Source organism: Symphalangus syndactylus, chromosome 7 (genome assembly GCF_028878055.3).
Source record: "Symphalangus syndactylus isolate Jambi chromosome 7, NHGRI_mSymSyn1-v2.1_pri, whole genome shotgun sequence".
In the NCBI taxonomy this organism is placed as follows: domain Eukaryota; kingdom Metazoa; phylum Chordata; class Mammalia; order Primates; family Hylobatidae; genus Symphalangus; species Symphalangus syndactylus.
The window spans coordinates 18,013,081-18,029,259 of record NC_072429.2 but is presented as its reverse complement, the minus strand read 5'-3'; the positions used below and the strand labels follow the sequence as shown (position 1 = coordinate 18,029,259).

At 44.6% G+C, this 16,179-nt stretch overlaps 1 protein-coding gene across 4 annotated transcripts in view; it reads right to left on the bottom strand.

Moving 5' to 3' along the window:
• SLIT3 (slit guidance ligand 3) overlaps positions 1-16,179 on the bottom strand; it is a 653,573-nt gene that overhangs the window by 49,777 nt on the left and 587,617 nt on the right. For all 4 annotated transcript variants that reach the window (XM_055285296.1, XM_055285297.1, XM_055285294.2 and 1 more), the window contains 2 exons: positions 10,951-11,022; positions 962-1,033 (listed from right to left, as the gene is read on the bottom strand). In XM_055285296.1, the coding sequence (XP_055141271.1) occupies positions 962-1,033; positions 10,951-11,022 (144 nt within the window). The remainder of the gene's footprint in view (positions 1-961; positions 1,034-10,950; positions 11,023-16,179) is intronic.

Genomic DNA, 16,179 nt, shown 5'->3' with positions numbered 1-16,179 from the left:
GGGAGCTTCCTGGATCTCTGGCCATCTGATTATCTGGTTCTCTTGCCCTGTTGAAGGGTCCACTGGAGGATATACTCTGCAGAGAAGGTTCTGAAACCCAGCAACCTAGGGAGCAGCTTCAGACCACTTGGCTGAAGAATGCAGGGGAGGAGGGTTAAGTCCAGTACAGACATCTCCAAAGTTGTGACTGTGACGAAAATACTAGAAATTCTGTTTTTTTAAAATTATATCCTTTAACAATTCTACTTTTGAAAGTTTTAGAATATGCATACGTAGTATATCCGTATTATAGTGTATGTACACATTATGAAAATAATTAAATATGCATATAGAAGGAATACAAACTTGAAAATGTTCACTGACAGAAGTGTATAAAAAAATGTAGAGATTCCTGATCTGTGGAAGAGAGGTCTGGCCTGGGAGTGAGGGAACCTAGATTCTAGTCCAACATCTCACTGACCTGAAAGTCACCTTTAGCTAGTCACCTAATATTTATGGGCCTCAGTTTTTCCTGTGTAAAATAAGAAGGGAATACCTGTTGCAGAGTGCAGAGTGGTTAAGAATATGTGCTTTGGAGTCAAGACAAACCTGGATCTGATCCTGGGCCCTGCCATCTGCTAGCTGTGCCATGCTTAGACACAATGTTATTATATATAATAAAAGGATAAAAATGCCTTACAGCTGTAAGAAATAAATAGAAAACTTAAGTGTTTAGCCCATAGTACGTGTTTTCTATTAGTTCTTATTAAATATTTACACTGTTTACATAATTGAGGATTCCTTTGAAGGCTTCTGAGGTGGGGAACAAGACAATATGCATAGTGTGGATACATTGTTGTAAAATATACTGTATGCATAAGGAAAGGACATATGCCAAAATGCTGACAGTGATGGCATTGTCGCTGACACTTTCATGCTTTCATGTTTTGAATGTGCATTGGGGAGAAATACTGCTACTTACAGATGGGAAAGAGATGTGAGGTCGTTGAAGGAGCCTTCAGGAACGCTGGAAATGTCATTGCCATGGAGGGTTCTGAAGCAGAGGGCACAGGTCGGAAGGTTAGCATCCACTAATTTGAATTTAGCATATTCTCAGGGCCTCCAGTGCCTGGCCCTGCCACCCTTCAGTTTTGCTCAGAGCCCCACTGCTCCTAGCAGTAGCTGCTGCCCCCTTTTCTCTGGGTGCATGAATGTTCTATGCCCAGCTCAGCAGCAAGGATGGAGGAAGTAGAGGGTTTGGGGAAGAAGGGGGTGGACTTTTCAATCTGATAGACCTGAGGTGAAATCAGAAACCAGTCTCTTTTAGCCGTGGAACACTGGATAAGTTACGTCACTTTTCTGGGCCTTCATTTTTGCAGCTGAGAAATGAAGAGACATATCTACTCAAGGGAGTTACTGGAGTTTCAGAGATCATATGAAGAGCTGTGCTTAAGACCGGAAGTTCTGGAGCCAGGCTGTGTGAGTCAAACCTGACTTTGTCGCTTACCAGCTGTGTGACTAAGGGCAAAGCAATTTACCCTCTTTGTGCCTCAGCCTCTATTGTAAAACAGATATGAGAATAAAAAGGCTTGCCACAGAAAGTTGTCATGGGTGTGTTAATCCACGTAGAGAGAGCCAGCATTTTCTAAGTGCTAAATGACTAATCAATATTAATATTTGTGAAAGAGTCTTGAAGGGTATCTGTATCAAGGAGCTCAGTAAATTAGTTCCCTTCGTATTTACCTAAAGAGATCTTAGGTGGGTTGAGAAATGCTACCAATCCCAGCTTCGGTGACAGAGGGAGGGGATCCTCAGCTCCCGAGGAGAGTCTCTGGAGCCAAACATTTATTGTTATGGAAATGGCTTTGGCATCAGCCACACACATACACGAGTCTGGCACTTGTGTGCACCTGAGTGCATCTTCCCACAGCATGTTGGAGGGGCCGGGCACCCCACTTGGTATTACTCATGCCTCTCTTCACCCTGTGGTGTAGGCAGCTAGGAGCTATTCTCACTTACACAGTGGTGCCATATACTAAGCCTTCCACAAATGCCTGGAGGATAGGTGCATGAAAAACCTCAATGAACACTGCTCCGGGCTCAAGTAACACGAGCAAATCCACAACTCATGGATTATATTCTCCATTAAAGGATTAATCATCAACTGCATACAAAAATCTGCAAATTCGTAGAAACTCAAAGGCTTCTTTAGTGACTGATGGGCACCATCACCTGTGTTGGTAATAATCACCCTTCAGGGTAAGGACTAAAACAACTTTATTGCAGGCAGTGAGTCCTAGTAGAACAAAGAGACGATTAGTGTTGACAGTGGAAGTACAGATGGAATAATAACGAATGAATTTGCTTTTCTTCTCCCTTCAACTGAAGTTAGCTTGCCCTTGGTCTTCAGCTGACATACAGACATAAGCCTAATTACTCTTGATAGAGAGCAGTGGCTCTCACACTGAATGAACTTTTGAAGCTAGCAAATATGCAGATTCCTCAGCCCTACTTCCAAAGATTCTGATTCAGTGGGTCTGGGATGGGGCCTGAGATTCTGCATTTCTGACAAACTCTGAGGTGATGCTGACGTCAGTAGCAAGGGCTTAGAAAGGTTTCTCCTATTGCTTTAAGGCAAGGCCCTTATTTCTCTCCTCTTCCCATATAATCTCCTCTTCCCTTTCTCCTCTTAGTTACACTCCGTTGACATCCTCATCACCATCAGCTCCTTCTCCTCCCACCTCACAGTTCTCTGGTGAAATTCTCAGAGTGAAAGTAAGCCTCAATGCTTAGGCAGCTAGGACAGCAGGAAGATGGCAAACAGCCATCTAGAGTGTTCATGATAGCTTCTCGCCTCCCCGAATAAGGAAGAGCTAGAAGCACTTCCTAACACTTTTATCAGCATCATTTAGCCTCTGATTCATGAGGTTATTTATGAATCATACCAGCCCCTGCCTGCTATTGACTTTGATGGCTTCATGGCCACTTGCTGTTTTGCATATGCACCCAGCTTCATTGTTAGTCATTTCCAAATGAGGCCTGGGCCCCTGGAGAGGCATGAGGCCTAATTTTAAAACACCAAAGGACCCAAGGGCAGCTTTAGCATTGTGACCCCTGCAAGTCAGGCTCCATTCTCTACTAAAAAATACAAAAATTAGCCGAGTGTGGTGGTGGGTGCCTGTAATCCCAGCTACTCGGGAGGCTGAGGCAGGAGAATTGCTTGAATCCAGGAGGCAAAGGTTACAGTGAGCCAAGATTGCGCCATTGTACTACAGCCTGGGCGACAAGAGCGAAACTCCATCACAAACAAAAACAAACAAACAAACAAAAAACCCTGCAGAGTAACAGGATTATAATTTACTAGGACAACTCATTAAATCTGCCTACACTGCAGGTTCTCCATCCTGGTTTGGCCCCCAAAGAAGTACTCTTGCCTGTCAAAAACAACCATCCTAAAGAATGCTAGAGAAGTGGAAGAATGAGTGCTCCTTCCCCTTTCTCCTCCCCTTCTCCCTGATGCCTCCCAGGGGCTGGGCTGGCAAGCAACTGTCAACTCTCAGTGGCTCATCTTCACGCACTTGGAACTCCTCCTCCTTGCCTAACTAACTCTTAGGGGATGTTAAAGGCAAACTTAAGAATTTCAGAATGCAGATGAGGGCACCATCAGGGCAACATTAGGGCATAACCATTCCTCAGTTCTGGGCTGTGTGAACCTTGGGTCTCTGAACCCCTAGGTCCTACGGTTAATACAATGAACAGTGGGAACTATCCTCATTCTGAATGTGGATAGGGGTGGGTAAATTCTCTTCTGAGCAGGCTAAGCTATTCCCAGGTGATCTGGGGGTTAAGAACCTAAGGCTCTGGAGTCAGACTGCCTGGGTGTGAATCCCTCCTCTCATACTGGCTGTGTGAGCTGAGACAATTGACTTTTGGTTTCTCACATTTTTTGGTTTCTCAGATTTTTTCATCTCTAAAATGGAGAAATTCTTAGTAACTACATATAGTAGACATTTTTAGGGGATGTGGGTTTCTTGGCATCAATGTTGTTTTCTGTAGCAGTTCCTCTGTTTTCTACTGGGGATCACCCCTCCCCACCTCTTGGTCCCAGTAGTTTGGCCTCTATATGAACCTATGGCTCAGGTCTGGCCAATCAGAGCCACAGTGATTGGTGTGAGGTTGAGCGTGCAACCTAAGGGAGCCAAGGAGAGACACTTCTGGGGCTGTCTCTGGAACGATGAGGGCAGAAGCAGTTTAATTTTGTGGGGCTGCTAAGCTGCTAGAATGTAAACTTTCAGCCCATCAGGACCCTCTGTGTCTTAGAGAAAGACTGCCTGAGAATGAAATCCACTTAGGAAAACACGGTGAGAGGCAGAGGTACATTTCTTTTTATTTTTTATGATTATTTTTGAGACAGCGTCTTACTTTGTTGCCCAGGCTGGAGTGCAGTGGCACGATCTTGGCCCACTGCAACTTTTGCCTCTCGGGTTCAAGCGATTCTCTTGCCTCAGCCTCCTGAGTAGCTGGGATTACAGATGTGCACCACCATTCCTGCCTAATTTTGTATTTTTAGTAGAAATGGGGTTTTGCCATCTTGGCCAGGCTGGTCTTGAACTCCAGGCCTCAGGTGATCGACCTGCCTTGGCCTCCCAAAGTGCTGGAATTACAGGCATGAGCCACTGCGCCTGGCCTACATATTTCTTTTTCAGACAGAGTCTCACTCTCTTGCCAAGCTGGAGTGCAGTGGTGTGATCTCGGCTCACTGTAACCTCCACCTCCTGGGTTCAAGGGATTCTCCTACCTCAGCTTCCTGAGTAGCTTGGGACTATAGGTGCGTGCCACCACGCCCAGCTAATTTTTGTATTTTTTTAAATTTTAGTAGAGACAGTGTTTCACCCTGTTGGCCAGGATAGTCTCAATCTCTTGACCTCGGGATCTGCCCGCCTCAGCCTCCCAAAGTGCTGGGATAACAGACACATTCTGACAGTCTCATTGCAGTACCTGCATCCAGCCCTAGAGCCTGGTGTCTTCCAGTGCCTTCTTCAGTTATCTGAGTTGATAAATTCTCTTTATGCTTAAGGTGGTTTGAGCTGATTTTCTTCCTCTTTGCTCAGGAGGAAAGCTAATACACCACTTCATAAGCTAGCTGTGAGGATTAAAAGACCGGATGCCAGTGGTTCAGAAGCACTCAGTCACGTTACTATGATGATTGTTATCATTGTCATGACTCCCCCTCTGTTTTCGAGTGGATTTGGGGGCCAGTCCTCTGGGAGTTACCCACATAGGGTAGAAGCCTGAAAGTGTGCAGCTTGTATGTCTCAAAGGCCATGGTGAGTCCTGTGACCGGATTCCAGGACTGCAGAGGAGACATTGTATTTTGGCAGAGCGGTCAGCGCCTGTCCGCTTTCTCTCTGCATCTTCCATTTCACCCCACTCCTCAATTCCTATCAGAGGCCTCTCTGGGTGAGGAAGAAAATGCCTCATTTTTACATAGGCCAGCTCCCTCCAGTCTGAAATGGGTGCAGATAACAACAGATGCTAGCCTGCGATGGGGAAGCAGGTAGAATGTGGCAGAAAGAGCTCTGGGCTAGGAGCCCAGAGGTGAGTCCCAGCCTTGGTTCTGCCTGTGCCTTGGGGCTACTCAGCAGCATCTCTTCCCACTTCTGCCCCTAGAAGCCACATTGCAGCCACACTTGTAGCTTCTTGTGATTCCCCCAATATGTATGCCTTTCCTGACTTCAGGGCCTCTGTCCAGGGCATTTATATTCTCCCGGCCTAGAATGTTCTTCACTCCCATCCCTACTTAGGTAACCCCCTCTGGTTTCTCAGTCTCAGTCCTGGAAGCACAAGTTAAGAGGAGTGATTCTGAAAACAAATAGTCTTGGGTTTAAATTCCAACTTTACTACCTACTGATTGCATCACTTTGGGCAAGTTACTTAATCTCATTCAGCCTCTATTTACTGATCTGTGAAATGGGGATAACAGCAGTATATCCTTCACAAGGCAGAGGGTGACTAAGATAACATGACTAAAGCACTTAGCCCTTTGTGCAGCACACAGCCATGGTTTGATGAATGTCGGTGGTGATTATTAACCTTCCTTTCAGAAAGCCTTTTGGGTGGCTAAGACTGGGTTACATGCCTCTCACTTTCATCTCCATGGCTCTTCTCTCAGGTATCACCCTGCATTGTAGTTGCTTATTTACTTATTTCCCCTTCTAGACCAAGAGCTCCCTGAGGGCAGCAATTGTGTCTCATTCACTGTTTTCTTTCCCCCTCCAGAGTTAAGCACAGCAACTAACCCGTAGCAGGTATTCAGGAAAGGATGAATAAGACAGTGATCTTGAACAAGTCACTAAACCTCTCTGAATCTGTCTTTTCTTCTTTTTTATTTTTGAGACTGAATCTTGCTCTGTGGCCAAGGCTGGAGTGCAGTGGCGTGATCTCTGCTCACTGCAAGCTCCACCTCCCAGGTTCATGCCATTCTCCTGCCTCAGCCTCCCGAGTAGCTGGGACTACAGGTGCCCGCCACCACGCCCGGCTAATTTTTTGTAGTTTTAGTGGAGACGAGGTTTCACCATATTAGCCAGGATGGTCTCAATCTCCTGACCTCATGATCCACCCGCCTCAGTCTCCCAAAGTGCTGGGATTACAGGCATGAACCATAGTACCTGGCCTGTCTTTTCTTCTTATAAATGAAATGTTTGGACAGAAAAATTTTCAATATTCACTCTTCAATCCTAAATTCTGCAATTAAACTTTTGTTTACTTATTTTTATTTTAGAGATGTCAAAGTGCCAACCCTGGACCATGGTTGGGAGGTCACAATGAGTCACCTTCTGGCTCAGAAGAATTTTCTGATGCTCTAATAGCTGGTCAAAAGTGGAATAGAGTTGCCTGGTAAGGGAGTGAGCTCTTTGTCTCAGAAGGTAATCAAGCAAAGGGCTCCCTTACAGGGATGTTTTAAGGAGAACTCAGGCAATTGGTAGAGCAGTGATGAACAGCCCTGTGGGTATAAACAGCATAATTCTTACTTCGGAGACTAGGAGCTAAAAATACTGAGGATGGTGAATGATAATCCCACTGGCTCCTTCGTGAGCACACACTGAAATTGCCTGCCTGGAGCTAACTGATTCCAGGTGGCCCTCCTGCGACTGGGGCAAGACAGTTGGGACCACACGCATACAAGGCACGTGACTTGGTGTGAAGCAAAGATCAGGGAATGCATGGATCCCCTAAGAAGGATGAAGATGTCCACAAGAATGTTCTCTTTTCGCTATTTTCAGATTTGGAGCCAAGTAGAAAAAGCATTTTCCACACAATGTTTTGTACTGAGGGCTAAAAGACCACCCTCCTGTTGTGCTCTCCTGAAATGTATTCATATCCACCCATATACACACACACACAGACACACACACTCTCTCTCTCTCTTTCTGTCTCTTAAATGTCAATTTTCTCTTCCTGCTTTCCAGATCACTTTTTGGCCTTTGTCTACGCCCAAACTAAACCTTGACGCTCATTCTTCTTCCTGCCGCAAACACCCAACATCTCTGGGTCTCTGGTCATTTCTGAAAGTTTAACTAAAAGAATGAAACCCCTCAGAAATGAGGAAAGAATATATAAATGTTCAAATGTAGTTGCAGAGAATGTAATTCCTGATTTTAAAAAGCCAGTCTTTCTTCCAACTCCCTAAGTTGTAAATATGTTACCATCTTCATTCATCTTTATTGATTTATTATTTCTTTTGAAACAAGGTCTTGCTCTGTGTTACCCAGACTGGAGCGCAGTGGCTCAATCACTGCTTACTGCAGCCTCCACCTGCCTGCCTCAATTGTTCCTCCCACCTCAGCCTCCTGAGTAGCTGGGGCTACAGGCACACACCACTATGCCCGGCTAATTTTTGTATTTTTAGTAGAGACAGGGTTTCACCATATTGGTCAGGCTGGTCTTGAACTCCTGACTTCAGGTGATCCACCTGCCTTGGCCTCCCGAAGTGCTGGGATTACAGGCGTGAGCCACCATGCCTGGTTTTCATTCATCTTCAACTTTGCCTTCATTTGTTATAGAAATGACTTTATATAAACATTATCTATACATTTTTTTTTCATTTGCTCTCTTACAGTCTTTCTTCATAGGTACAAATGTTTACAAGTTATAATTGTAACATATATACAAGTTAGGTTTATTTCTCCATGTAACGCTATGCGATAAGCACTTTCCCACATTGCTATCTAGTTTTCATCTTTGCCTCTTTTAATAATTGCACTTAATTGACTGGTTGCCTCATGGTTTCCTTAAACATTTCCCCACTGTGGCCCTTGTAGATAATACTTAAAATTTAGGTTAAAAATAACAGTACAACAAAGATTTTAATGCACAGAACCTTTCCCTCATTTTGGATGATTCTTTAACCTAAATTCCTAGGTGTGTAATTAGTGGGAGAAAGGATACAAATATCACAAAAGAAATGTAGCCCATAAACATTTTTACTTTTCCTGAATTGGCCCTCAGGCAGAAAATGGTTGCTCCCTGCTGAGGTAGATGGTTGGACTGAGGTGCTCTAAGATCCCTTTTTATGTACAAGTTCTCATGATTCTAAAATGATGATGCTAAAAGCCTATTAATTCTCTTTTTTTTTTTCTTTTGAGACAGGGTCTGGCTCTATTGCCCAGGCTGGAATGCAATGGCGTGATCTCAGCTCACTGCAACCTCTGCCTCTCAGACTCAAACCATCCTCCCACCTCCGCCTCCCAAGTAGCTGGGACTACAGGCGCATGTTACTATGCCTGGCTAATTTTTTGAATTTTTTGGTAGAGACAGGGTTTCACCATGTTGCCCAGGCTAGTCTTGAAGTCCTGGGCTCAAGCAATCCTCCCACCTCGGCCTCCCAAAGTGCTGGGATTACAGGTGTGAGCCACCATGCTGGGGCAAGCCTACTAATTCGTATTTCAAGAAGCAAGTGCCAGTGTGTCGTATGGTTAGGTGTACCGCTGATGAACTCATGGCAGTAGTAGTGCCAGACTGGGACAAACAAGATGCCGAGGAAAGAGAAAACCCTGGTCAGGCTGGTGGTGTTCACCCCATCACCCCCACCACCCCAAAAGACAGACAGATGGACAGGCAAACATTTTCTCTCCCTCTTACATATTGAGTTGCCCCAACCATCACTACTCTAATTATGAACAGATGCATGCAGATTCCTTAAAATTGGCAGGTCCCACCTCCTGGCAGTGAACCCACGCACAGAACTATTAGACTGGGATGGAAGACAATAGGTTGGGATTGAGGGGGAATGGTAGGAGAAGGAAGGGGGAGCAGGTCCGGCTTCAGCCCTGGCCAGTGATACAAGCCCATCTCCTGCTGTGTTCAACTGGAAACAGGGAAATGGTTATGCTGATGTTTCCATTCTCAAACTCCCCAGAGAAGGTGGATAATAAATAAGTGACAATAACAGATTGCACACTGTCAGCGCGGGCACTTCTTTGCCCCCAGAGAATTGATTTTTAATAACAGCGCAGATGACATGTGGCGGGAGTTGTCGCTGACACCGGTGTTTTGTGGGCCTCAATAAATCACATCAGCCTGGAGGCTCTGAAATGGACTAGCTTGTTGGGTGCTGTTTGTGGATTCCTGCTCAGCCCTGGAATGGCTCCCGGGTCCCAGGAGGCTGGATTCTGCAACCTCCTGACTGCTAGACCTTGGCCAGTTACTTCAGCAGTCTGGGCCTCAGTTTCTCCATGTTTAAAATGGGCAGAACTGTCTTGGTCTCACAGCAGTGTTACAAAAGGTTAGACGATGAAAACTGTCCCATAAAATATGTTCATCACTATTATAGTAATAATGATCTAGAAAGTCAGGAAGTTGACAGGTTTGGGGGCAGAGTATCTGGCATCTCTGTTTTCATGAATAGCATTCAAGGGTGATATTCAAAGGACCAAAGGAATTCAAAGGAATGTGCTAAAATAGAAGCAAGATGGGAAGGCACAAAAATCAGGTGTTAATCAGGCCCAGGGTTGGGGGTGGTGGTGGGGTGCCTTCCTGCCCTAGCAAGCTGTGATATAAGAATAATAACAAGTGAATATTTGTTAAGCATTTACCGTGCCAGAGCTGTGCTAAGTACTTCATATACAGTATCTCATTTAATCCTCATAAGACCCTGTGAGGCAATTACCATAATTATCTGATTTTATGGATGAGAAGACACTCAGCTACCCATGTGTAGGACAGGGCCAGGCAGGCGAGGAGAGTGGGCCGGGTGTGGAGGCTGCAGCCTGCACAACTCTGTTTAAAGGGGCAGGGCTGCTCAGCCATGCAGGAATGCAGAGGCAGGGCCCTGGTATGGCCAGGTCTCTCAATTTTCCAAAAGAATATAGAGAGTGGGATTTGTGGAAGAAATCTCCTGATATTTAAATGTTGACAGCTTATTAAGCTTTGTGTTTTTAAAAAGACACTCTATGAGCCAACCCCACAACTGCTAACTAATAGCTGTCTGTGAGCTGGACGGGGCCCCTGGGTTTCCAGCTTGTGATCTCTGGGGTAGGAGCTGTTTCCACGCAGAGGTTCACCATGCTGCATTGCCCCTCTGAGGAAACAACTGTCAACAGAATGATCATTGAAATGTGGCTATGGCCACACGCTATGCTCAATACTAGAGGGTAGAATACAATTGCATATCCTAATCCTCACAAGGGAGGTGCTACTGATCCCATTTTACACATAAAGAAGCAGAAAGTTGAAGGGGCTCAGTGATTTGCTCAAGGTTCCACAGTGGTAGTGGGCTGGACCCTGGGAATGGCAGACTCTCAAAGGTAGCTCTCTCTACTCCACTGAGCAAATAAGGGTGCTGGGTAGGAAGGTGTGTTTGGGGGTGGAGTGGGCTTTGGGCAAAGGAGAGCGGGGAAGGGGAGTGCTTAGTCTGCTTCCTGCTGTCACTCAGCAATGTGTAAGTCAAAATCAGCACGCTGGGGTACTCACAGCACTCGCAGGGACCGCAGACCGTTGAAGGCGTGGACGGGGATGCACCTCAGTCGGTTGTAGCTCAGGATCCTGTGGAAAAAGAGGCATATGCCCTGTTGTGTCTTTCTATTCTCTACCATGCATAGGTGCACTGTTACGTTATGAACCAAAGTAAATGGTTTATCTTTTTAATGTTGATATATTGACAGAACATCCCATAAAGGGACAAGAAACCTCTTCACCAATCCAGGAAGTGCACTGGCTTTATTTCCTCAGTTTACTCAAGTTCTGTGGCAGGCTGGCTTTCTAACCAGCTTGTTCATCACCTCTCTCTCCTGTCCAATGATGAGTACTCACAATGTGCAAAGCTAATGGGAAATAAATGGGTCTGAACAAAATATAATTGTGTAGGAAAACCATTTCTGGGAAAGAAAATTCACAAACCGAGGGGTGGAGCCAAGATGGCCGAATAGGAACAGCTCCCGTCTCCAGCTCCCAGCCCCAGCGACACAGAAGACGGGTGATTTCTGCAATTCTGCTTGAGGTACCGGTTTCATTTCACTAGGGAGTGCCTAACAGTGGGTGCAGGACAGTCGGTGAAGCGCACTGTGCGCGAGCCGAAGCAGGGCAAGGCATTGCCTCACTCGGGAAGCGCAAGGGGTCAGGGAGTTCCCTTTCCTAGTCAAAGAAAGGGGAAACAGACGGCACCTGGAATATCGGGTCAGTCCCATCCTAATACTGCGCTTTTCCAACGGGCCTGGAAAACGGCACACTAGGAGATTGTGTCCCGCACCTGGCTCGGAGGGTTCTATGCCCACGGAGTCTCCCTGATTGCTAGCACAGCAGTCTGAGATCAAGCTGCAAGGCAGCAGCGAGGCTGGGGGAGGGGCGCCCGCCATTGCCCAGGCTTGCTTAGGTAAACAAAGCAGCCAGGAAGCTCGAACTGGGTGGAGCCCACCACAGCTCAAGGAGGCCTGCCTGCCTCTGTAGGCTCCACCTCTGGGGGCAGGGCACAGACAACCAAAAACTCAGCAAGAACCTCCACAGACTTAAATGTCCCTGTCTGACTGACAGCTTTGAAGAGAGTAGTGGTTCCCCCAGCATGCAGCTGGAGATCTGAGAACGGACAGACTGCCTCCTAAAGTGGGTCCCTCACCCCTGAGCAGCCTAACTGGGAGGCACCCCCCCAGTAGGGACAGACTGACACCTCATTCAACCGGGTACTCCTCTGAGACAAAACTTTCAGAGGAACTATCAGACAGCTGAATTTGTGGTCTCACGAAAATCTGCTGCTCTGCAGCCACCGCTGCTGACACCCAGCCAAACAGGGTCTGGAGTGGACCTCTAGTAAACTCCAACAGACCTGCAGCTGAGGGTCCTGTCTGGTAGAAGGAAAACTAACAAACAGAAAGGACATCCACACCAAAAACCCATCTGTACATCACCATCATCAAAGACAAAAAGTAGATAAAACCACAAAGATGGGGAAAAGACAGAGCACAAAAACTGGAAACTCTAAAAAACAGAGCACCTCTCATCCTCCAAAAGAACGCAGTTCCTCACCAGCAACGGAACAAAGCTGGATGGAGGATGACTTTGATGAGTTGAGAGAAGAAGGCTTCAGACGATCAAACTACTCTGAGCTACGAGAGGAAATTCAAAACAATAGCAAAGAAGTTAAAAACTTTGAAAAAAAATTAGAAGAATGGATAACTAGAATAACCAATGGAGAGAAGGGCTTCAAGGAGCTGATGGAGCTGAAAGCCAAGTTTCGAGAACTACGCGAAGATTGCAGAAGCCTCAGTAGCAGATGCGATCAACTGGAAGAAAGGGTATCGCTGATGGAAGATGAAATGAATGAAATGAAGAGAGAAGGGAAGTTTAGAGAAAAAAGAATAAAAAGAAATGAACAAAGCCTCCAAGAAATTTGGGACTATGTGAAAAGACCAAACCTACGTCTGATTGGTGTACCTGAAAATGATGGGGAGAATGGAACCAAGTTGGAAAACACTCTGCAAGATATTATCCAGGAGAACTTCCCCAATCTAGCAAGGCAGGCCAGCATTCAGATTCAGGAAATACAGAGAACGCCACAAAGATACTCCTCGAGAAGGGCAACTCCAAGACACATAATTGTCAGATTCACCAAAGTTGAAATGAAGGAAAAAATGTTAAGGGCAGCCAGAGAGAAAGGTCGGGTTACCCACAAAGGGAAGCCCATCAGACTAACAGCTGATCTCTCAGCAGAAACTCTACAAGCCAGAAGAGAGTGGGGGCCGATATTCACCATTCTTAAAGAAAAGAATTTTCAACCCAGAATCTCCTATCTCGCCAAACTAAGCTTCATAAGTGAAGGAGAAATAAAATACTTTACAGATAAGCAAACGCTGAGTGATTTTGTTACCACCAGGCCTGCCCTAAAAGAGCTCCTGAAGGAAGCACTAAACATGGAAAGGAACAACCGGTACCAGCCACTGCAAAAACATGCCAAATTGTAAAGACCATTGAGGCTAGGAAGAAACTATAGCAACTAACGAGCAAAATAACCAACTAACATCATAATGACAGGATCAGATTCACACATAACAATATTAATGTTAAACGTAAATGGGCTAAATGCTCCAATCAAAAGACACAGACTGGCAAACTGGATAAGGAGTCAGGACCCATCAGTGTGCTGTATTCAGGAAATCCATCTCACGTGCAGAGACACACATAGACTCAAAATAAAGGGATGGAGGAAGATCTATCAAGCAACTGGAAATCAAAAAAAGGCAGGGGTTGCAATCCTAGTCTCTGATAAAATAGACTTTAAACCAACAAAGATCAAAAGAGACAAAGAAGGCCATTACATAATGGTAAAGGGATCAATTCAACAAGAAGAGCTAACTATCCTAAATATATATGCACCCAACACAGGAGCACCCAGATTCATAAAGCAAGTCCTCAGTGACCTACAAAGGGACTTAAACTCCCACACAATAATAATGGGAGATTTTAACACCCCACTGTCAGCATTAGACAGATCAACGAGACAGAAAGTTAACAAGGATATCCAGGAATTGAACTCAGCTCTACATAAAGTAGACCTAATAGACATCTACAGAACTCTCCACCCCAAATCAACAGAATATACATTTTTTTCAGCACCACACCACACCTATTCCAAAATTGACCACATAGTTGGAAGTAAAGCTCTCCTCAGCAAATGTAAAAGAACAGAAATTATAACAAACTGTCTCTCAGACCACAGTGCAATCAAACTAGAACTCAGGATTAAGAAACTCACTCAAAACCGCTCATCTACATGGAAACTGAACAACCTGCTCCTGAATGACTATTGGGTACATAATGAAATGAAGGCAGAAATAAAGATGTTCTTTGAAACCAACGAGAACAAAGACACAACATACCAGAATCTCTGGGACACGTTCAAAGCAGTGTGTAGAGGGAAATTTATAGCACTAAATGCCCACAAGAGAAAGCAGGAAAGATCCAAAATTGACACACTAACATCACAATTAAAAGAACTAGAAAAGCAAGAGCAAACACATTCAAAAGCTAGCAGAAGGCTAGAAATAACTAAAATCAGAGCAGAACTGAAGGAAATAGAGACACAAAAAACCCTTCAAAAAATTAATGAATCCAGGAGCTGGTTTTTTGAAAAGATCAACAAAATTGATGGACCGCTAGCAAGACTAATAAAGAAGAAAAGAGAGAAGAATCAAATAGATGCAATAAAAAACGAAAAAGGGGATATCACCACCGATCCCACAGAAATACAATCTACCATCAGAGAATACTACAAACACCTCTATGCAAATAAACTAGAAAATCTAGAAGAAATGGATAAATTCCTCGACAAATACACCCTCCCAAGACTAAACCAGGAAGAAGTTGAATCTCTGAATAGACCAATAACAGGTTCTGAAATTGTGGCAATAATCAATAGCTTACCAACCAAAAAGAGTCCAGGACCTGATGGATTCACAGCTGAATTCTACCAGAGGTACAAGGAGGAACTGGTACCATTCCTTCTGAAACTATTCCAATCGATAGAAAAAGAGGGAATCCTCCCTAACACATTTTACGAAGCCAGCATCGTCCTGATACCAAAACCTGGCAGAGACTTAACCAAAAAAGAGAATTTCAGACCAATATCCTTGATGAACATTGATGCAAAAATCCTCAATAAAATACTGGCAAACCAAATCCAGCAGCACATCAAAAAGCTTATCCACCATGATCAAGTGGGCTTCATCCCTGGGATGCAAGGCTGGTTCAACATATGCAAATCAATCAATGTAATCCAGCATATAAACAGAACCAAAGACAAAAACCACATGATTATCTCAATAGATGCAGAAAAGGCCTTTGACAAAATTCAACAACCCTTCATGCTAAAAACTCTCAATAAATTAGGTATTGATGGGACGTATCTCAAAATAATAAGAGCTATCTACAACAAACCCACAGCCAATATCATACTGAATGGGCAAAAACTGGAAGCATTCCCTCTGAAAACTGGCACAAGACAGGGATGCCCTCTCTCACCGCTCCTATTCAACATAGTGCTGGAAGTTCTGGCCAGAGCAATCAGGCAGGAGAAGGAAATAAAGGGTATTCAATTAGGAAAAGAGGAAGTCAAATTGTCCCTGTTTGCAGATGACATGATTGTATATCTAGAAAACCCCACTGTCTCAGCCCAAAATCTCCTTAAGCTGATTAGCAACTTCAGCAAAGTCTCAGGATACAAAATTAATGTACAAAAATCACAAGTATTCTTGTACACCAATAACAGACAAACAGAGAGCCAAATCATGAGTGAACTCCCATTCACAATTGCTTCAAAGAGAATAAAATACCTAGGAATCCAACTTACAAGGGATGTGAAAGACCTCTTCAAGGAGAACTACAAACCACTGCTCAATGAAATAAAAGAGGATACAAACAAATGGAAGAACATTCCATGCTCATGGGTTGGAAGAATCAATATCGTGAAAATGGCCATACTGCCCAAGGTAATTTATAGATTCAATGCCATCCCCATCAAGCTACCAATGACTTTCTTCACAGAATTGGAAAAAACTACTTTAAAGTTCATATGGAACCAAAAAAGAGCCCGCATCGCCAAGTCAATCCTAAGCCAAAAGAACAAAGCTGGAGGCATCACGCTACCTGACTTTAAACTCTACTACAAGGCTACAGTAACCAAAACAGCATGGTACTGGTACCACAACAGAGACA